General features: G+C 36.9%; 1 protein-coding gene across 1 annotated transcript in view; it reads left to right on the top strand.

The window, feature by feature from the left end:
• The window catches only part of GABRA1 (gamma-aminobutyric acid type A receptor subunit alpha1), a 49,756-nt gene that overhangs the window by 10,308 nt on the left and 15,062 nt on the right, over positions 1-24,386 (top strand). Inside the window, exons 3-6 of the mRNA XM_065408964.1 lie at positions 2,462-2,529; positions 8,032-8,252; positions 10,964-11,046; positions 17,058-17,201. Of these exons, the coding sequence (XP_065265036.1) occupies positions 2,462-2,529; positions 8,032-8,252; positions 10,964-11,046; positions 17,058-17,201 (516 nt within the window). The remainder of the gene's footprint in view (positions 1-2,461; positions 2,530-8,031; positions 8,253-10,963; positions 11,047-17,057; positions 17,202-24,386) is intronic.

Here is a 24,386-nt window from a genome sequence, read left to right as displayed (position 1 = left end):
CCAGTGGTTGAGGTTAAATTCCCTCTGTGAACTTCTTTAAGATTAAGCCAAGAGCCAATTAGATGTCAAGGGAGTCCTTAAATTTATTTAAGACAATTAAATGCTTGCAGACCATGTTGATAAGGGCACAAATCCATTACACTGGATGGTTAATGAGGACATTTCCCCATCCAAATGCTTTTGTCAATGGGGTCACTGTAATATTTACATGTTACTCAGTCCTGATTATAAAAGTCTTAGAATTCAAAAGACAGGAGGAAATTCAACTACAGCTGTAATATTATGCTTTGTGTGACTAAGAATAGCTCAAGGAAATTTCAGTCTTTAATTTCTTTAAAGAAATGTTTGAGATTGCCTTTTCTGCTATTTAAATTCTCTGCTGACTTCCTAAAAAGATGCAATAGCATTGTTTGTTACATTAGCTGTGATAATGGATTACATCACAACAAATATTACCTTTTGATAATTAACCACTAAAAATGTGTGGATATTTTAAAATAAGATTTTAAATATTTAGAAGTTTTAGATATTTTCAATTAATATAAATAAAATTAACATGCACAACTATTGCTTTCTCATCATAACTTTTGGTTTCATGTATACAGATTTTGTGCTTTGTTAATGCTACTGTTTTTATTGTTGAACATGAGTTTATTTTTGCTACTGTCCTCTCCCAGGTGCAATAAATTATGTTTATTAAAGAGTTAGTCCACCAACGTCCAATAAAATGAAATCAGTTTGAACTTGAAGAGGGGTCTCTTAAATCAATTATTTCTCGATTATATTGTTTTACAACTTTGAAGGAATATGTGTATAATGTAAAATGTATATGATATCCATATAATATGTTTCAATGTATCAATGAACAGGATGTGGGTGGTCACACCCAGTGGTTAGAGCAAGAGTCAATGGTCAGGAATTGGTGCCAAGGGTTAGGATCAGGTTACCTGGGTCCTAAGCTGGGGCAGGAACTATTGCAATCATGGGCAAATGCTTTGAGCAGCTGCTCAACTGTTGCTGTTGCTGGGCTCAAGGGCCGGCCTGCTGACTCCTTCAATCAATCAGACTGTGTAGCCAACCAGGCAGCCTACTACAGGCAGGTTGCACTTGTTAGGAATCAGGGCCTGCAGCAGAGACAATCTCTGGGCAACCTGACACAAAGCCCTGTGACAATATCCTTTATCATGGACCTTTGATCACCTCTCTTGCACTATGTCTAATTAATCTATTTTCTCTGGGACTACTTCTAATATTCCAGACCTCTCAACAACTGATATTTTACAACTGTCATTTTATTTGAAATCTGAGAAATGTATTCTTCCTTCTTCCACATTTGGAAATTCCCCCCCAAAACTCATTGGCCTGAGGTCTAGGATAGGCAATATTTAGAACTGAATATAGATTCATAGTTTCCAAGGCAGGAAGAGACCATTGTGATAATCTAATCTGACCTCCTGTACCGCACAGTCCATAGAACTTCCCCAAAATAATTCCTAGAGCATATTTTTTAGAAAAACATCCAATCTTAATTTAAACATTGCCAGAGATGGAGACTCCACTACAGACAGACAGACAGACAGACACACACACACACACACACACACACACAGTTTTACGTAACAGTTTTTATTTTAGAGGTTTATAAGTTATTATTAATCTTTTGTCTCCCTTAAAGGCCTATATAGCTGTTCTCATGATCCAAAGGGAACCTGGCAGTAGGGATGATGAATGGATTCAAACAGCACTGTCAATAACAACTTAAACAAACATCTAAAACATTTATAAAATAGCTGTTTAAAATATGAGGCATATACAGAACACATGAAGATGTGGTATAACGGTTTAATTGGCATTTGTTTGGAATGGCTTGTATGGCTCACACTTGTCTATTACATTCCTGAGTAATGCAGCCACCTCAAACCTCTGCAGATAAAAATACCTTTATTTCATATAATACTTTATTTGCTCTGTCTTTCTCTCTCTCTCTCTGTCTCTGTGTATTATATAAATATGTAACATACATGCATATACATAAAAGACAAACAGAGGGTTAATTAATGTAGAACTTACTATGGACACATAAGATGAGTTTTGAATCCAACATTAGCTATTGAGAACTCTTTATACTGTTGAAACAAGCAGGTGTATTAGTCAAAGGTTCATTTAAAGAGTTAATTAACAGCAGAATTATGACCCGTCTGCAAAGAGATTTCAACACCTGGCATAAAAACTCATGTCTCAAAAAGCTGTATTGTGACAGCGCATTGAAAAAAAAAATGCTGGAAATATTAACTGTGAAATTACATCTATAAGCAATAAATTATCAAGCCCACATTGTAGACCAATTTTAGAATTGCTAATCAAAGCCAATAAATTTTCTATTCGGGTGAGAATTTGTGGTGGTTAGATCTAATGAAGGCTGTTGATAGACACTCACTGTCCTAATTTTCTGCTTCATCAGAGCGTGTAACTGAAGTGAAGACTGACATCTTCGTCACCAGCTTTGGGCCTGTCTCCGACCACGATATGGTAAGTACCATTCTATATTGTTACAGTAATAATTTTTAGGGGGTTTCTATAATAACATGATACCTCACTCTTTCATTTTTATATATATTTTGGTTCCAAAATAATGTCAGCTTTTACACTTAACCATCATTGTTAGCTATGACTGCATTTAAGTGCCCTTAAATTAGCAGCCTCTGTGACTTTAATAACGGGTTATAACAGGCATTATACGCACACCATAGTATAGAATTCCTCTCATACTTAATCATTTTGAATGGATCAGTACCCTCGAGAGAATGATCACTCTGTCCAAATTGGCACACCGCTGATCCAATTTTCAAAAAAGATCATTATTTTAAAGCATGATAAACACGTAAGCCTACAGTCTGAGGCCCAGCCTGTAGAACTCATGTTTTTAAATTAAACACTGCTGATCAATTGGAAGTGAATTTCCTAGATATTGGCTGGTCAAAGAAGATTAATGACGAGAATCTGAATCACTCCTTTATGGTGTGCATATCAAAGCCTAATTGCTGCATAATCACAAGGGAGTCACATGTTCAGAAACCTCTAGCAAAGCTGCTGTAGGTACTGGCCTTAAACTTAAAAAAAAGATGTAAAAACGGGCAAGTTCCGTTACTTTTTTGCATATAAATGGAACCATTTTCCCTCTCACATGTGAAGGGACACTATTGAGAATCCTGGTCTGATGTATGGCTACTAAACCTTGCTAGATCCTCACCATCTGTATAAAAATGAATACTGGAAATATCCTAATAAAGTAGGCTTTTATTTTTTCCCTATTTAAATTAATCATCTAGCTAATCGAAACACCAACAGAACTGGAAGAGAAAAATGTAAAAGGAGGAACTAGCACATGAAAGTAACTGATACCTTTGGGTGTGTAAATTGCTGGATGTATAAATTGGACCAGTCTCCAAAGTTATAGCTGCACTTACACAACAGCTAATTGAGGTTCTAGCTGAAAAACGTAGCATTCCATGATGGGATTATAGATAAAGTTTTTCTCCAAAAATTAGTTATTTTTCATGTTCCATTTTTTGGTATTTTGCCCAATGCCACCATTCAAATGTTGCTTGAAGTGGATGATACCATTTACACATTACAACTGATTTGAAAACTGCAACTGATATTACTTTTAGGATGATATTAAAGCAGGCAGGTGTGTCGGTGTGTTGGGCTGCACAAACTAGTTGACTGCCCCTTTAGATGCTCAGTCCTTTCCAATGAAAGGTAATTCAGAAGAATGGGTGGATCAAGTGACCCATTTTCTCAGTGCACATGCACTAAGATGGGAAGCAGTGGAGAGTGGGGCATACCTGCACAAAGGCTGATTGTACTGAGTGGATCGCTCTAAAGCTGAAATAATAATTCAAAGCAGGTAATGCATTTGGTGAGTTTTGCCTTTCTTCTGCTTGCATATAAACTACAAATGGATTGTGAAATTCTTACATTTATTTGCTATTTGAAATTACAAGTAAATTACTTCAATGGCAATTTCTTGGACTGCGGTTTGTTTATATCCTACTATTATTCACAGTTTGCACTCTGCTGATAAATTAGATAAATCACTTCAAGTTGCTTCTCTTCCCTGATTGGCTAATTGATAGAACCAACCAACACAATGCAACCTGAGTATATTTTTTAAATACAAATATGCAATTTGAAATTAATCTTCAGTAAATAGTCAGGCTTTTAAACTAAAAATGTAGCAGTTTAGATTTTCAAAAGTGATTTAGGGTGCCTCCATTTTTGAGTGCTCAATATGAGACACCTTAAAGGGGCCTGACTTTCAGAAGGTTGCTGCCCAGTACATTCTGAAAATTGGGATCCTTTAAAATGTCTCAGGTTCAGCAGCCCAAATCACTAGCCACTTTTGAAAATCTTAGCTGCTTTTTGCAACTTGGTTCAGATGTTCACAGGAAGTAAACAATAACGGAGAATGAACATGGTTGAATCAAATATCATTTTAAAATTTGAATTCATATTTATGAACTTTTCCCCCCAACTATTTGCTTTGATAGCCTATTGTCTGAAAATGGGTAGCCAGTTTCATTGTGGAATTCCAGCAGTGCATGCCACCCTGGTGAGCAATACATGTGGGGGCCTTCTCATAGCATAAACTTCAGATCAAGACAGCTTGTAGGCTTACTGATGTATCTAGGACTATGCAAAGGCTGGACTTTCTGTCTTACTTAGATTTGGTTGATTCAAGTGATTTAATTATTGAATACAAGTTGAAACTAATTTGACACTTGATACGTGTCTATCTTTATGTGACACTTGGCATTTGGGTAGAAATATAATACTAGAACATAAAGTCATCTATTTTCAAAATTAAGCATAGGTGTATATTAAAACAAAGAACTAATACATCAACATCAATATATCTGAATTTATGTTGCACGAGGAACCACTAGGTATGAAAAAATAGGATGGTTCCTAAAAATAATTTTATAAACATACACCACATTCTTAATTTTCACTACACTAATCTTGGGCAAAGACGTGCATTGATTTGTTAATAAAATGAAATTTTACAGTAGAGGCTTAGAGTTTGTGAACCAGCATCACTTAGGCAGGTGTATTTTAATGTTTAAGGAATTGTTGCTAGTTATGTCACCTATTGCTCATCTCCCTTTCAGGAATCCAGTAATATCTCTGTAGCCTGTTGGCACCGACCCTACTACTCCCTCTTAAAAACACCTTAAACTAAATTTCTGTACTAAGTAAAATGAACATGGAGAAAGAAAGAGAGATGGAACACATGGCATGTGGTTGCCATCACCCCAGTCATTTTCCTTCTATGGTCTGTCTCTCTTTCCCCAAACCTTCCATGGTTTTTTAGATGCGAAGCTCCTCAGGGCAGAAATTCTGTCTTCCTATATATTACTATAGCAACTAGCACAATGGGGCCTTTGGGTACTCCTGCAAGATACATAAAATAATAACAGTACAAACAAACAAACAAACAAACAAATAATAATAAATAATAGCCAGAGAGAGACAGCAGATAGTGTTAGGGAAACACAGAAAATATTAAATCATTTATTTTCTGGGCCTTACAGGCCTCCCCCAAAGCAACAACCCTAAAATATTTGGCAATTATGTGATTTATTGTGTGGATACAGAGGGTTAATTTATTTTTCTCTGATTACATTCCCACTAATGCAAATGTGACCAATCCTTGCTGTGAATGGTGCAGTCTGATTCTTGTCTGGCTTGTTTAACTGCATATTTACTAGAACTACAGCAAGGAGTTTTGGGAACTCTGTTTTCCTGCTCTGTTAAGTCATGTCCCATGCCACAGAAATCACACCCATTCTGGTGGGAAGATCTGACCATTTGATGTTTAAAGTGGCTTTCTGATAGCTTTCATATGAGCAGAATAACTAACCCTAATAAGGGTGAGCATAGCCACAGCATGTTCATTTTTAAATTTCAATGAATGCTCTGGGAAAAGGTTTTTTAGGGTAGAGGAGCCTGTAGTCAGGAAGGGCAGAGTGCCTGACTAGACCCATAAACACTTCCTCTCTGCTTTTGTTCCTCTTCCATCAAATTATTTGGTCACACACCTGATCTCTCAACTTCAGATCCCCCTGCACCAATATCCAGTGACTGATTGAGCTCCTTAGTCTCCTCCTTCCAAACTTTCACGTCATCCCACTGTCTTCCCTTTCTGCAGTATCAGATGTGGGTGAACATTGTTTCTATGCTGCCAGGCTGTCATTTCCTGTGTTTATCTTTCACTACACTTCTGTGTAGGAGGAAGTTTTGGGTAGACCTTGGAGAACATGATGAAAGCCCAACAATCTCTTGTCACCTGCTGCCCATAAGCCACCGAGCCCCTCTCACCTCTGCTTTGGTACAAACATTGGTGTGAAATCCCGACCCCATTGAAGTCAGTGGCAAAAGTCCCATTGACTTAAGTGGTTCCTCATGTGGGCCTTTTTCCAGCAGAGCCCTTTAGCATGTACTTAACTAGAAGCATGTGAGTAGTCCCATTGTAGCCAAATAATCCTGCCCCCAGTTGTGAGATGGAGTAGGAGTCACTAGGTGATTGAAAACAATACAAATACTAATGTGATTAGAATTAAGCACATGCTAAAATGGCTTGCTGGATCAGGGCTTAAAGAAACATTTAGCCACATGTGACACAACCATTTGACTATGTGCAAGGAATTTGATTATGAATATCATACCAAGATAAGAGATGAAGCACAAAGACATACTGTAACCTTTCCAGTCTAAATAGCCTGTAATGCAGCTGATAGTTTACTGATTAGAAAACATCTCACAATGGTTTCTGCTCCATGAAATACTAACATTTGTTAAAAATAAATGGAGGATTTAAAGGTGGTCTGTTGTGCTGGAGTCTGGTGTGGTGTGGAACCTAATTTCTTCCATTATTCTTTCCAGCGTGCCTGTCTTTCCTGACTGTATTCTTGGATAGATGTGTAGTTCTGTTACTTGTGTGTGTAATATATATCTATACATTTTCAATGATGGCAGGGTCATTTTCCTTCATGGTTTGCCATTGGTTCTTTGTCAAAAAGTCTAAGGGGAGCCTCAGTCTTCAGCCAAAAACAATGGATGATTGCACAGTGTAATTTTAAATTGCGGTGTTTTTCAATTGTTTCATATTCATCACAGCATCATAGCAGTTACAGATGGAAGAGACGTTTAAAGTCACATAGTTTAGCCCCATGTCAGTACACGATTATTTCCTACAAATTATTTCATCATACTTCATCCAGTCTAATATTAAATCTTTTCTATCACTCCCTTTGGGAAACTATTCCATGATTTTATATATCTTACTGCCTGATATATATATTTTTATATATTACAACTGTTTTGTAATTTCATCCTATTACTTCTGGTTATGCTGCTTTGTGCCATGATAAAAAAAAAATCATTCCTTAATGAGCAATGGTTACTGTCAAGGATGAATTCTCCTCTCATTTACACGGATGTAAATCAGGAGTAATACCTTACTTTCAAACTATTGTAAATGAGGAGAGAATCAGGCATTGTGTCCCTTCCCCCATCTCCTCAATCGTTGCCTAGGCAAGCAACAAGTTTGGTCCAAATCTTCCCTTGACTTCTCTCTGTACAGTCCAGTGATTCTGGGCACTGAGCTCTTGTACTCTTTCCTCATAAATCATTCCTACCATAATTTTCAGTGATCTCTTGAACTCCCCACAACTTGGCTACATAGAGCTAGAACTGAAGGCAATATTCCAGCATATGCAGTCAAAATATCATATCTGTAAACTCATATCTTACTTGTTGTTCATAATCCTTTCTAAATTTCTTCCTAACCTTTTTATTAGTTTAAATGAGTACCAAAGCTGTAACCATCTTAATAACAATCTTTAGACATGGTATACTGTTCTCATAATCTTGCTCTTACAAAAATGCTAGAAGTTTACCTGTCACAAACTTGTATTGCAAAATATGACAATCTTGAGAGTTTTCCCATTATATTAATTGCTTTAGGAATATACAATAGATGTATTTTTCCGTCAAAGTTGGAGAGATGAGAGACTAAAATTCAAAGGACCCATGACAGTCCTCCGGCTAAATAATTTAATGGCCAGCAAGATTTGGACACCTGATACTTTTTTCCACAATGGAAAGAAATCAGTGGCTCACAACATGACGATGCCTAACAAACTACTACGAATTACAGAGGATGGGACACTGCTGTATACAATGAGGTAAGAATAAGAATACCGCATTTTTTCATTTCATTTGAAATTACTACTTTTTTTATGGTACAATTTCCTCAAACAGAATGGAGAAATATTTATTTTGGAAGATAACTGTATGTTTGAATTGTAGGCTTAGTAATTATTTTCACAATAGATAATACAATACTTGACTTAAATTCAGGAGTTTACTATATAATCTTTTTTCTCATGCCATACCATGGCCATTTTTACACTCCCTGCCTGTGCTTTAATGCTATGATTTTGAAAGGCACCTAAGGGAATTAGGCCTACAGCATCAACTAGCTTTTAATGGACCTGAAATTGGAGTTTCTTTTGAGAATCCCAGCCTAAAAGCACAATGAAGCCTGAAAGTTTGCTACTCACACTCTAGTGAGGTAGGCCTAAAAAGTAAAGAATTTTTTTTTTGAGTACTATGGAAAACAGACTCTGAGGACTAGAAAAATGAGGGCACAGAGGTTTTTGCACACTTTCCTTGTTCCATGGGAAATATAGGACATTATAGTCTAAAAATGGACATTCATGGTTTTAGACATAACAGGAAAACTAAGTGGTCTGAAGAATTCGTGAAAATGTTGGGGAACACGTTGTTTCATTGATAGACATTACTCTTTTTATTACAACTGTATCATTCTACTCATGAAGAATTTGGATAATTATTAACTTGTTCTAAATACTAGTCAGCAAAGTAAATAACCAATTCATTCCACACATTGTTATAGAACACAAAGATTAACAATTTTGGATTGAAAAGCCTTATAACAAACAATCGGAAAGGAATATTGTTGTTTTTTGTTTGCTTGTATTCCTGTTTTTGGCATCTAGACAGTTGCCAGTCTACAGGTTTTGTCTTACTGGGATTCAAAGTATAAAATAATTCTTTAGACTAATCAAGCTGGTCAGATTGATACTTGTGTGAGTATTAAGATTTCTTTTAACACCTCTAAAACTGATAAAAAAGGAGACAGATGTCCCCAGTGTTTTGAGAAATCCAAATCTCCATGCTCCTGGGAGCGTGTCAAATATGTTCAATTTATTCTGAAACATCTTTCAATACTGTCTAAGCTGGAGTCGGACCTTTTCATCTGGCAGTGATACAAGTTTAGGTCAATTTTTCTTGTCTCCCCAAAATCTTGGATGTTAGGGACCTAATATATAAGAGCACCACTTTGCAGTGCATTGTTCAAACATGTCCTTTTAATCATTATTATTTCTGTCTTCCTCACCTTTTATTTGTAAAAGTGCAGGCATGCAATCTCTGTATGGTATTCAGTTATTACTGTCCTTTCCTTGCTAATGTGTGGTGCTTGACTTTTTCACGGACAATATAAATCCTGTTGTCATAAGCCTTCTCTATTTTACCTGTCTTACTGAGCAATATTTTTGCATCCAAGCCAATCAAATCTTTATTTTTATCAATCAGGAGCTTAGCTTGAATTTATCCCAAGCCAATGCAGTAACAAGGTTTTTGTTTTAAGTAAATTTCAGTCCCCAAACCACATTAGAACCACTTCTATAAGGCCAGGATTTTACCCCAAGTGTTTATGTTGTTGAGAGATTACAGAAGTATATAATATGAAAGCAGTGGAAGTTTTGTCCGAGTAAGGAGTATGCAGCTTCATATAATTTCTTAATGTCTGAGCCCTATATTATATAATGAATATATATATATATATATATATATATATATATATATATATATATATATATATATATATATATATATATATATATAAAATGAATGTCTCACTCTGTTGGGTTGACATTATCACCAATACATCTCTTTAACAAATTGGTACTGGACATTCTAAAGAACCGTGCTTAAAATGGGCAAAGTGCATCTACAGAACTACATTTCTTTTTCAGGTTCACTGTAACAGTCCATTGGGATTTAAGAAGTGGGTGTTCAAACTTTCTGTGTGGCCTCAGGAATCATTTAATGTGGACTACCAAAGAAAATAATTTTGAAAACTTTCTTTGGAAGTCTGTTTTCAAACCTACTCTACCAGTTCATTCTTCCTAGGTTGTCAACTTTTCTGCAATGTTTGCACCAATCTATTGATTTAGGTTCATTTCCAAACTGAGGCAGACATCTAGAAAAAGAGGGCCTAATGACCATTGAACTCAGTGGAAAGCATCTCATTAATGCCAGTGGGCCATGCATCAGGTCCATATTGTATAACATCTTTGATATGAAATGAAGGCTTATTTTGTAACATATGATGCCTGTGGCTGATGATATTAAATAACTGGATAATTGGCCAAACACAAAGCTACTGAAGAGGAAACTAAACAAGCTCTTTAACATTTTGTCCATTATTGTCCTTATACTCGCATTACTCAGGCAAAACTCCCATTATTGTCAATGAGAATTTTGCCCATGTAAAGACTTCAGGAACAAATTAAACAATATTAGAAGACTTGTGGAAGATTTCAGGCCAGTCAAGCAACATCTAGAGCTGAGCAAAGATTTACAGCAAGACTGAAAAAAAAGTCACATTTTTAAAAAGTTGTTCCAAACCATCTTTTAGAAGTTTGTGAATATGACAATAATTCTTTGGATTTCTCTTGTTACTCACTTAGCAAATGTATTTTATAATTGTATTTATTAAATATTCCTTTATATAATTGTATATATAATTTTGTTTGTTAATTGCATGAAGCTATAATCTTTTCTTTTGCTTATGAATCCATTGTAGACTGACTGTGAGAGCAGAATGTCCAATGCATTTAGAAGACTTTCCAATGGATGCACATGCTTGCCCATTGAAATTTGGAAGCTGTAAGTTTATTTTTAACTCAGGTTCCCCCTTTTAAGGCCACCTTACAAATATTTCACATCAGATCAGAAGATTATTTAAAAACATAAAAGCTTGTATTTTTTCAATCTTTCCAGTTTTTTTTAAAATGAACATTTTCTACATGACTAAATATAATCCAACATCTTGTCTAGGCATTAGCCAAAGAGATAAATGGCTACGCTCCAAAGATGTAGTTGCAGCATGGCATATAGAAACCCACTTTAAACTTGACTGCAATTGAATTTTAGTTTGAGAATAAGTAAGATCAGTGATATAGATCCATGGATGAATGAACTGATTCAGATAAAAGTGAACCTCTTCCCCCCCCAATTTGCGCATTTTTGAAATCAAATACAAATCAATTCTTTTCTAAGGTGCGCAAATATTCCTATTACTTTTTTAAAAATTGGAACTAAAGCAGAGGTATAATGAAAAAAAGGTGATCTTTTTGCACTTCTGGAGATAAAAACCTTACAAATCTCATGAGAGAGTCCCATTCTTTCAAGATTTCTAGCTCAGATTAGCAGATTTATGGGTTGAAAATTGAACCCCGTTGATGTCAATTGGAGTTTTGCTACTGCCTTCAATGGGACCAGGATTTCTCTGAAAAGGTTCAGTTTAGGTAAACATCTTGGCTGAGACCAAACTCTTGATTCTTTTGAGAGTCATCCCTCACAAATATTCCCATTTTGCAGATAAATATATTGTTTTAAAATAATTTATTAAAGTACACATATCAAAAAGCTGAATTGTGAGAAAGTGCTTGGATCAGAAAAAATAACAGGAGGAGTTTATTTCATCCAGTTCAACATGAAAAAAAAGACAAAATGAGTGAACATTTAATAGGATACAAATTGTTTCCTCAATGGCTATTTCTCTTTCCAGTAGAAATGGGTCTTTTCGCTGATAATGAATAATTATTCATTCAATTCATTCCTCACTGGGTACCAGACAATGTGATAATTTACTTTGAAATGAATGGCCCTATATTTACTCTAAGAAAGGATTGATGTATTGCCTCTAGACAGCTACCAGTCTTCTACACACAATTTTGTATAGTGATGGGATTCAGAGAATAAAAAGCTTAGAAACTTTGAGTGCAGCTGGCGAGAATTTGATACCTTTTGAATGTCAAACTTTCTTTCAGCTCTTCCAGGAAACATTTCTCACTATCTCCTGTGAAACAGAAGAAAATAAATAAAACCTCCAAGTATAATAGGGCACATGGCTACCAGTGTTCTGAGAGAACTGAAGTATCAGGGAGCCTACCAAATATGTTAAATTTGTTTTAAATGTTCTTTAAAGACTCTCTATTCTAGTCTAGGCTCTCTCTGGCTGGCTGTTACACAAGTCCAGGTTAGGCTATTCTTACTTTACTAAGTGTTTGGATTTTCAGATGTACAAGGCAAGTTCTCACAAGCAAACGGGAAAGGAATTCTCCGTAGATACAAACAAAATAAGGATGGAAGCAGGATAGATAAAATGAATGCATGTACAAATATAAATACAAAATTAAAACAAAACAAAGATATCTTTAGATGTATTATTTATGGCTCTGATCATGTTTCCTCTGCCCTATACTCTTAAAATTTATTATTTTTATTATCATCAGTGTGTATGATTGCTCCTCAAATTAACTAAATAGGGAGTAGGGGTCGGATAGTGCAGTGATGTCAATGGGAGTTTTACCAATGACTTCAATAAGAAAAGTGTCAAACCTTAGTACTGCTATTCGCAGCCAGATATGATGTGAGTTGGTATGTTCCAAGCTTCCTTTACAAAACTCCATGACCAAAACACACACTGAACTTTAACAGCCCTGCTACTGCAGTCTTGGACTCTTGTGCAAGGCACTATCAAATATATTGACTGTTTTGTAAAACGTACAACAAATGGCATCACTTTTGAGGGAACAAAATGAATTTCCTCTGAGAAAGGGAGTGCTGCCTTCCTGGCATCATTCCGCTTCTGCTGCTCTGAGGCTCCCTGGAGACTGGGCTTTTGTAGTTTTGGAGGCATGAATAAAGGTTATAGCTAATCTATCCAATATCATCTCAACACCAACCTTGCAGAGACTATGTGAATCAGTTAATGGTGATCCAGTCTTCATTAAGATGCTGAAATCACTACCTGTTTCTTGAAGAAGGTGAATCCCCTGGGGGTGAGATGGCAAACATTTTCTTCCTAAATGGCATGATAAGGAGAAAACGTTGACAGTTTCCAGTATGCTACACAGTTCATTTCCCCAAAGAGGATGATTTGGCCCTAAGATTGGAGCTGAGGTCTCAGAATTAGAACTGGTTAAGAATTTTTTGATGGAATGTTTTTCCCTAGGAAAATGCTGTTTTATCAAGCCTCCCCCCCCCGCAAAATTAGCAAAAATATATCAGTTTCTAAGGTTTAGGATGGGTTTTCTGGCCAAAATGAGGGCAACCAAGATCTCAAAATAGCCAATAGCCTGGTAGTTAGGGCACTCACTTTGCATGCGGGTGTCTCAGGTTCAAGTCCCTGTTTTGTTTGACTTTACCCTGAATATTGGCTGTTCTGGGGTATAACATTCAGAAAAAAAATGTAAAAGCTCTTTGGTTCATTCCATTATGGAATGAAAACAAACGTCAAAACCTTTAAACTTTTCATGAAACAAAATTCTTGTTTTCTGGCCAGCCATACTATGAAGTTAAAGCCTAGTTTATTATCCCATTGTCTCCCTGAGTCTCAAATTTTCTTCTTCTATTTACCTTGCTGATACCCAAGCCTGGGTGGTTTAAACACACATACATAGAGCAGAATGCATTCATGATGCAGTCTCATTTCCATTATTAGTATATTAGTTTAAGCAGTTTCTGAATTATCTAAGAGTATTGGAAATCTTTTGCCATGTTATCAGCTGAGTGATACAGTTTCCAGGTCATTTTTATTTGGAAAAGAAATGGGTTTTCATATTCACATGAAGGTGGGAAGAAGGCTAAACATGACCATAGTTTTCTGTGGTGAGATTTACACTCAGGAAAAGTGAGGCCAGGCCTTACATTTACCCATAAGGTCGGAGGCATATTTCAATACTCATGGACCATCAACACTGCATATTTTGACTAAATCACACAACGTGTCTGAATGGGCCCAAGAGAATATTAGCCTGAATAACGGCTTCTCATGGTCACAAAAGCCACTCCATAAACTAAAATCTTATTATTATAGCTAATGGCTTGCTACAGCAGTGGTTGCCCAGCAATGTCTGTATTGAATTGTGCTGGACAAAAGCTTTTTCATTTCCTCCATCATTATATACTTCTTTCTGGAACTGATTCCAGAAAGGTCTCACAGCAAGGGGGGTGGCACATATATTCCATGGATTCTGCCCATGTTGTTAAGGCCAGTAAATTCTCCAAAGCTAAAATATATTACCAAAATATCATCCTAAGCAGGAGGAGGTTCCAGTTGACTGGGGCACTTTATAACAAATGCTTAAGAGGCTTCTGGAACAACAGAAAGACATATGTTGGCAAGAACAATATCAGAAAGGTGGATGTTCTCCTTACCTCTATGCATAAAATCCGATTGTCAGTTCAGTTAACATCTTCCATTCATACAAAACCAATGTCACTCAGGAAAGCAGCAGTGGTAATAAGGGCATAGGGCATCCGTTGTCATTTATCTAATACCTGCATCTCTACCTTGGGGGGAAAACGTCACAAAATGAATTTGAAACCAAAGCTGACAATTCTCTTCTCCACACTGGTTAGGCCTCAGCTGAAGTACTGTGTCCAATTTTGGTCACCAATGTATAGAAAGGATGTAGAGAAACTGGAAAGGATCCAGAGGTGAGCGACAAAGATGATCAAAGGGATGGAATGCAAGCCATATGAGCAAAGGCTGAAGGAAGTGGGTATGTTTAGTTTAGAAAAGAGAAGATTAATGGGGGAAATGATAGCGGTCTTCAAATACTTGAAAGGCTGCCATAAAAAAAGATGGAGAAAAATTGTTCTCTTTTGCCACAGAGGGCAGGACAAGAGGCAATGGGTACAAACTAAAACACAGCAGAATTTGATTAAATCTTAGGAAAAACTTCTTAACTGTAAGAACAGTAGGACAATGAAACAGACTGCCTAGGGAGTTTGGGGAAGCTCCTTCACTGGATGTTTTAAAAAGGAGGCTAGATAGCCATCTGTCTTGGATGGTTTAGGCACAACAAATCCTGTATCTTGGCGGGGGTTAGACTAGATGACCCTTGCGGTCTCGTCTAACCCCATGGTTCTATGATTCTATGAATCTGTAATACTGTAGTTATATGAAAATACAAACTGTTTCAGAAGAGCAGAGCACCTACAATGCTCAATGACTTCTAATTGAGTTTTGGGTTCTCAGCACTTTTGAAATTCAGGCCCTTGGCTTCTAACCTGTCCTCATACTCCAGAATCAGTAGAGTGCTTGCAACTGAGGAATAATATTTCCACCCTTCCATTATGCTGATATAGATTAATGGAAAAATGTTTGCATGTATGAATTATTGCACAGTTACTAGGACATGATTTTGCATTTACCATTGTTTCCAATAAAGTTACCACTTATTTACATTGTTACTTTGAAATAATGTACACTATTAAGGGCTGATCCAACTCCCGTGGAAGTCAGTGCACTGACAAATAGCAACGGTCCCTTTTACTTTAATGGTGCAGGAGCAAACCCCATACAATTCCTTTTATCACCACTCTCTATCAACTCCATCTTCTCAGCTTCCAAGTACATCTTATGTACTGATACAGTGAACTATAAGCCCACAAGTGAGTTCAGGTAAATAAGATGCCCAGGCTCTCCTAGCCATTTGCCACTCCCAAACTTGCACAGACATGCTCCCACACTAAGTGCTCTGAGTGAGGTCCATTAGATTGCAGAAAACTACACCAGGAAAAATGATGGATGAATCATTTACAACATGAAGAGAAAAAATAGTCACATATAGTTTGATTCTTGGTTAGTGATCTAGTCATTACAGGAAACAAATACTTGACTGGAACATGCAATACCACTGATTCATTTATGTAACATACTAGACTTAAACTGGATTGCAGAGAATTAGAAGAGAGTCTATAGTGAAATGCAAAGCTTGTTTTCTTTCTTTTTGTCAAGTATATAAATGTAAGTAAGTGTGAACAAGGATAAGCACTTTCAGCACTCTTCAGAGATAGCAGGTACAGAAAAATATATTCAGCATAGTTCAGAGTCATCCAAGCCCAGACAGTCTCAGGGCTTGTCTATATGAGCAGTTAGTGCATGCCAAGCTGGAGTGTAAATCTATCCCACACTAGCCTGCCATGCACTGTCTATGCTGACCCTACTGCCAAGCACTAAAAGTTCCTTAGTGTGCTTTGATCTACTCTAATTTCAAAGCGGGGTAGATCAAAGCACTCTAGTGTTCTGAAGGGTCCACACAGACAGTTAGTGCATGTCATGCTAGTGCAAGATATATTTACACCCCCAATGTGCTGCATACAAATTGATAATATAGTCTAGCTCGGAGGCCTGTCTGGGCTTGGATGAATTTGTGGCCTCTATGCCACTTAAGTCTCATAAAACAGGGTAAGTGGGGAGTGGTGGTCTACAGATGGGGTGTCCATGCAGAGGGTAGAGTTCTAATCATGCTGACAAAGAGGAGACCATTGAGGCTTAGCTGGGGGAGGTTTATTTGGACCCAGTGGATCCAACCCACAATGCATATAGATATAGAGGGGTCTAGCTGCTGTCTCTCATCATGGTCTGGAATCTAGAAAAATTGAAGTGGTCCATGGCATGCCCATGAAGGAGGGGATGCAGATTTCATGTCCCATCCCCCCTTGGTGTTTCCTGCACAAAGTCTGATCTACTCAGGCTTTTCAATATCAGGAATGGGATGGGGAAGAGGTGGATTTCTTCCTCTCCAATTTAAAAGGCAGTACTCTACCTTTGCAATATAATGTAAAAGGCTGGGAAATGAAATATTTTTCTTTTAAATTAGATGCCTATACCAGAGCGGAGGTTGTGTATGAATGGACAAGGGAACCAGCAAGGTCTGTGGTTGTGGCTGAAGATGGCTCTCGACTGAACCAATATGATCTTCTGGGGCAAACTGTGGACTCTGGAATTGTTCAGTCCAGTACAGGTGTGTAATAAAGCATTGTCTTGTTGGGGGTGAGAAAAGTTTATATTGATAAGATACTTTAACCTGCCAGAACAGAACTTAGAAAGTAAAAGATACAAATTGTAATGCAAAGTGATTGTAAATAGGAGAGCATTGACATCTAAAATGGCAGTGTGTGCTGGTACAGTAAATATCTTCACACTTGAACTGATGGTTAAAATGTTTTATCAATAGGAAGTCTACAATAGTGACAAATAGTATCTAACCAGAAGAAATATAGTAATGTACATCAAAAAGGAAGTATTCATCTCATTCTTATCATCTCTCTATCATCTCACTGTGATAGTTTCCTTCTATGAATGGGGGGGAAATTACAAGTTGTTATGAGAAAGGACACTATCTTGCGAATACATATTTTTTTCATTATAAATTACTCTATTTGAAGCTTATATGCCAGATAAAGTGCACTGTGCTATATTGCCATATAAGGGCAGAAAGCAAACCTGTTTGTTGTTTTAAAAATATCGTGAGAACTGAAGCACAGTTGTGGTTAGCATTAACAAGAGTTCAATAATTACAGTAAAGTAGGCTTAAAATGACTCCTGATATTAATAACAGAAAGACTAAATTTTGAAATATAAGCACTCTAGTAGGGTGTTGAAATCTCATAGTTCATCTCCCAAACAGATACTTTGGGTGCAAACATTTTGTTTTACAAGCCTAAATGCAGATTGGAAAGTCCAAATGTGGAAGTAGAAGTCCTATTAAAAGGCACCAACTTTTATTTGTTCATCCATGAAATCTATGATAGAAGAAGAATAGTCTTTTACTTAAGGAGCCTGATCATGAGTCAGAAAATCTGGGTTCAAGTCCCAGCTCTGCCACAGATGTTATTGTATGACTTTAGGGAAGTCATTAAATATTTTTCTGTGCTTCAATTCTAAATGTATTATTGTATCTTCAAAGCTCTGAGATCCCCTTATTGAAGTTACTACAGATAAGTGCAAAGTATTTTTATTTTTGGTGCTACTCATAGATGATTAAATCTAATCTGTTAATTTCCAGTGCAAAACTACTTGCTGTCAGGTATAAACAAACAGCACTCGCTCACCATCACAGTATCATATGGCTATGATTTCTGGGTAGGATGAAAAATGTTGCTCTTCCACTGCTCAGCATTCATTTCAAATAGATTTAATTAATTTATTTTGGCTCATTCTTAAAAGCAATATTAAGCTGAAAGTTGGGTATCAACAAGCTATAACACTGTTGACCGGATTGAATGGTCAATGGACCATAAAGAATCACTCCATTAGGAGAAGTAGCCACATTACATTGAAAGTGACAGAACTAGTGGCTCAATTACAGTAGTATATTTACACCTGAATAAATAGAGAGCTTTTCTTAATGTTATTCACAAAAAGAGTCCACTGAGAGTGAGCCCTCTAATACAGCCTTCCCGTGACTACTCAGCTTAGGGAATTTACAAACAGACTAGCGAGTCAACTACATTTCAGAACAAAAAAGGATCTGCTAGGGTACTTGCAGGTCCACTCTAGAAAACTAAAGAGAGAATTTAAAATTCAAATCACTGCTCAAGAATTATTTTGTCAGTTCCATCAGGAATGATACAGCTTAAGCAGAAGAAATAAGGAGTTCAAGTGTGCAATAATATCAAAACAAAATTAAGAGAGCTGTTTAAAATGTATTAATAACGGTTATTTGTTATGTAGTGCCAAAGGTGTACATGGTGCTTCACAGGCAAATAAAAGACAAAGGACGAAATCCTAGCCTAATTGAAATCAGTGGTAGCTTTGCCATTTACTTGTGTGGGGCCAGAATGTCACCCAAGGTGCCTGTGCTAAAGGCCAATAAAAGTGATAAACAATAAGGATCACATCCTAAGCTCCTTACTCTAGCCAGTGTTGTCCTGTCTTGTAGAACTGACCTCAAACAGGGGATCTGTGGGAGGAAAATTCTGTGAGACTTCCCCATGGTGTTTCATCTGAATTTTTCTACCTAGTAGATGGATAACAAGGAAAGCTAGATTTCCCACTCCCTCCCCCAAAGGACAAAGCAGAGGGTTCTGCCTCATTCCCATGAATCTTGGGAATGACCAGAGACCAGGGATATTTCTGAGGAAGTCCTGTGCCTCAAGGCTTGCTTTTGGATGTCTTGCCCCCCTCGAGTTCCCAGACAGTGCAGATTCCAACGGGGTCATGTTGCTTGGCAATACTCCACATGTGGCTCTTCCTGTGATCACCCACAAAAGGGGTTTCCACAGTACAGCATGACCTCTACAGCATAAATCCCCTTTAGGATTTCATGAATGAATGATGCTTGCCCTTCCTAGTCCCCATTTTTGTCTCTGGCTCACCTCCTCCCCATGTGTGTATCGGCGGTCCCTGTGGAGGGCTTTCTGCAGGGTACCAACAAGGGAGGGATGGAGCCATAGAGGAATCTAACCTCTCCCCATTCTACAGAGAAGGGCCAGATCTGAGTGCAGCCGTAATAGAGAATGACTGAGGACTCACATTTTACTTAGCAAAACTCTCATTGAAGGGAGTAGGATTTTATCTGAGTAGAAAATTATTAAAGATCTCTGGCTTTGAGCCTCTCTGAGAGCGATTACAGTGTCATTCTGACAATATCAGAAAAGAACAATGCCCCTTTGCAAGAGACCAGTGTTGTGACATAAGGAAGGTAAAAAAAAAAAATTCAAGAAGTACTGAGACAGAGATACTAAGACTTCTTCTACAGGGAGAATTGCTCAAGTTACACCATCAAGGGCCAGAACAGGGGGAGCTGCACCTGTGCAAATCCTTAGTATATAGAAGGGCAAAACCAATTTAAACCATGATTTATTCCAGTACAGCTTAACAGGCTTTTTCTGCCTATGCTAAGTGTTTGTTGCAGTGCATCTCCACTGGCTGACATCTCTGGTGCAGAAAGGCGTAACTGAATCAGTTTTACCCCTTACAAACTATTTTGACCAAAATCACTTTTTCCTCTGACCAATGGAAGGTAAGAAGGTACATAAAGAGTCAGAAACTTGGAAAGAGACTTAAACCATGTAGTTAATACTAGATATAGTACATGATAATTCAATACGAAAGAAATAGGTACCTTATAAATACTTAAGAAAGACAGATAATAAATCTTTAAACAACTGAAGACAGACCTAAGAAATGTAATCCCACCACCATCATCATTCTTGGAGCACTCTCACAGGTAAACTGAATTATATTTTACAGATATTCCATATGTTTTTTTCCTACTTCCTCCTACACAAGCATAAGTGTAGGAGGAAGTAGGAAATATACCTGAATTTTGTACAATTGATACCTTCTGGAACAAAGACCTGTTACTGTACAGATGCAGGATCACTACAAAAGACTAAAAACAACAGCTATTAAATCCTAAAAATAAGCTAGTTAAATAATCTTCTTTGCACCAAAGTTGTACATACGACAGAATCCTCTATAGTTAATACCTGCTAAAGGAATACAGTTGTGGAAGAAACAGATCTATCATTCACAAAGTTACTGTTTCACAAAGATCTGTAAGTGGAACCTTTTCTCCATGGCACTTGCCCTAAGCAAAATACTACTGCAGCTCAAACATGGTTAATAATCAGATATTGTTTTTGCTTTCTACTCCACTCAGTTATGGGAGCACTACCATCTCCCTGAAATATAAACCTGGAAGTTACTGCAGTAATTGTTCTTCTCAGTTATGGAAAGCCCAGCAAAATCCCTCTGCATATTCCCTGACCTCCAAAAGGTCCCAGTATCAAGGTGTAAGATAAGTTTAATAAGAAGTATACAAATTCTTCCCCACTTTTAAAGTTGTCTGAGATGAATGCTCTGTTAACACAAAGGCAAAAGGCTGAAGTCTCTTGGTGATACCTCCTGTATATAATCTCCATTTGGAGTTTCCAGAACCACTATTAGACAAAAGAAGAGCTTGGTTGCCTAGGAGTTTTTGAGATCTTTTGAAGAAGCCACCAAAGTCTTGCAGAGTTTTTTGATGTGTACTCATGAGGTTTGGGTTTGCCAAAAATTCCACGCATAAACAGGTGGCTGCCTTCTACATGTATCCCTCGTAGTTTCCAAGGTTTATTGGGAGTTGGGGCACTACAAACATTCTCCAAGGTATAGGATTTTTAATTGGACCAATCCACCTGATTCTCTCTCTTCTTTTCTGCCACTGTCATAGCCACTACTTCGTGCCCTCATTTTCAGATCTAGAGCAGGGTGGTAGTTACTTCCATACTGTTTATAGAAAGGGGTTTGCATATGCCACCCCTAGTATGACTAAAATATCTTTTCAGTGTTCTGACTATTGTATGGTGGCAAGGGAAGAATCTGACCTAAGCATATCCTTTGCTTTGCGTGTAGCTGTCACTACTACATTGATTTAGCAAATGTTATTTATAAATAACTATTATTGCTGCTACTAGTATGTTTAATGAAAGAGGAGTCACTGAAACCTTTTTCATTTTTGATATGCATGTGAAACTATTGTCACTCCCCAATAATCATTGCATTTCTTTTTGATGTAGCAAGTCTTTAAAATGTCCTTTATTTTCTGTAAGATTTGGTGAAAAAAACCCAAACAGATGCTTAAAGGACGCGTACAAATCTCCATTTACATGGAAATTATTTTGACACCTTAAAAATATTGTTTTGCAGTGAAAATCAGCAGTATATGTGCTCAATAACAGTTATATTCTTATTTCTTTATGCTCCATGCATTTGCTGAGAGGACACTTTTCTAAATGAGATTTTATTTCTAATTAGTTATACTGTATAAATATTACTGTTGTGGTTTAAAGGCCAGAAACTGGAAGATTTCTACCTACAACTATAAGAAAATATAAAATTATGGCTAATAATTTGTCCCTAACTCAAACCACCTGTTCCTTGGTATTACAGCACACACCTAGCTTTATATTCTGTTTTGGAACCCAGGATCATTTAAAAAAGTAAACACAGAAAATAGGGTAATAGCTCTGAAATAGCTGTTATTGACTATCTGTCATGTTCCCCAGTAGAGCTATGTTGATTTATCCCAGCTAAATATCTGAACTTTGATTGCTAAAGATAAACCTCATAAATAAAGTTTGGGCTTGGATCGGGATCAAACCTTTTCCTGCACTTGGATTTAGGGTTTTGTCTTGGCGCATTTTTGAAAAAGCAGCCAGCAGCAAAATTCTGAACAAGACATGAATTCTTAGAGTCTGGAGGTATTCAGATGTGGTGGTCTGGTTCAAGCACAACTCTAGTTAAGACTGTTTTAACCCTCATGTAATAAGTAAAATGAAAAACAAAAGGCCCATTTATAAAATAGATATTATTTATCAAAAGGACTGCCAAGGTTCCAAATCAGAGTTTTAAAAACATGTTAAAAATTAAATAAAACAATATGAATAGGACATAGTGCACCATATGAACCGATAGTCTATCGGACGTCTTTTAAATCAATGGGATTTAAGCACATGCTTAGATTAAAGAATCGGGGGCTAAAACTGGTCAAATATATTTTTGATAACTTATGAACAGTCTTTTTCCTATAAAAATTTTGGCCTAAAGGGAAGCATATGGCTGAGTTATAAACTTCTGAAAACGTAAAATTATAGCGGAATGACTGACAATGTCAGTAGACAGTAGTCAGTAGTTGTAGTGGAGACCCTATACATTTCAATGAAAGAAAGCCTGCAACATACAAGAAGCTAGAAGTACAGAGAATAGCAAATGAGCAGCACACTTCCCACCGTTAAATCAACCTCTCTCAAAGGGCTGCTGTCTTTTAATAATTAACTACAGTCCATTGATAGTTTAGATGCATTCAGAGTTAATGAAAAGGATTTTATCTTGTAACTTAATAGCAGGCATTACTGTCAGTCTGTGTGGTCATCTGCAATATGTCACTTACAGTGTTACCTTTGGCTAGCTCAAAGCAGCTACAGTATTTACCAAGCCCACATTAATCCCAGTCTTTTTAATTTCCTTTATGCTTGGAATCTTGTTCTCATTTTTCACAGGTCAAAAAATACTTTGATAATTTAAGCAGCCAAATAAAGCTTCAGAGTACTATGATGTGTTAACTCTCTGTCCTTCTTAGCTTGTACTCCACAAGCAATGAATTAATGCTTACATACCATTTTGATTATTCTGGATCTGATTACATTAAAATAGCTTCCCCCTGTCATATTTTAGATTAATTCTTCTTTACTGGCTTTACTAGCTATATTGGGCACCCTTCAAAAAACGGACACAGACAAAAAAGAAGATAAGTGGATGATAAAAAAGGAGGGTGAGGTCACACCAGTCATCTTACTTAGTTTTTACTTGAGTATAATGCTCCTGCCAGTCCTATTTTGGAGATGACTTTCTCCTCATATATCCTTTCCTCTACCACTCAGCTCATAATTGATTCTCTTTCCCCTCCTCTGCCATTGTCTTTTAATGTATATTCAAACATCTTAGGAGTATTGTCACATCTTATTTATAAGCTTCCCTCAGGGATATATGTTGGGCAAGAATGTTCGCATGAATGTTCTTCTAGAATCTGAATTAGACAAAAAGGGCATTTGACATGCTTGGTGCATAAGCAGTCAATGTCTAGACACAGTTTTTCAATCCAATTTAGGATTTTCCTTTGCCAGTGCTTTTGCCAGTTGTTTATATTTTAAAAGAGAATCACAGTAATTTCATGCGTCATCTCTTATTTAGGCAGAGGGTTTCATTCAGTTTCAAAGCCACATGTATCTTTTCTAAACTAATATCTATTTATTGCGAGTCAGTCTATACTGAACATAAAGTCACATCAATAGGTTTTCAAATCTTTGGGGAATATTGCTTTTCAAAATATTGCATTTTCAATAATGTCTGTAAATAACAGAGAGAAATTGAGGTATTTTTTGCTGTATTCTGGCAACTGAGATTTATAAAACCCATTGTATGGTGACAAATTCCACAGGAATGCTGTTTCTCTATGTTTCTGCAACATCCCAAAAAGCTAGTTATGGACAGAATTCTGTCCTAATTCATCCATCAGCCATTTACTTAAAGGGAGAGTATTACTAGTGAAAGGTACTGAATTAATAGAATTAGAATGTTAGCCTTTTATCTTCAGAACAGATATAGCACAGGTAATGGCAATGCAAACATAAATAAACTGGACTAATCCTTGTGTCCTAAG

Source organism: Emys orbicularis, chromosome 8, assembly GCF_028017835.1.
Source record: "Emys orbicularis isolate rEmyOrb1 chromosome 8, rEmyOrb1.hap1, whole genome shotgun sequence".
Lineage (NCBI taxonomy): Eukaryota > Metazoa > Chordata > Testudines > Emydidae > Emys > Emys orbicularis.
This window is presented reverse-complemented; position numbering and strand designations above follow the sequence as displayed.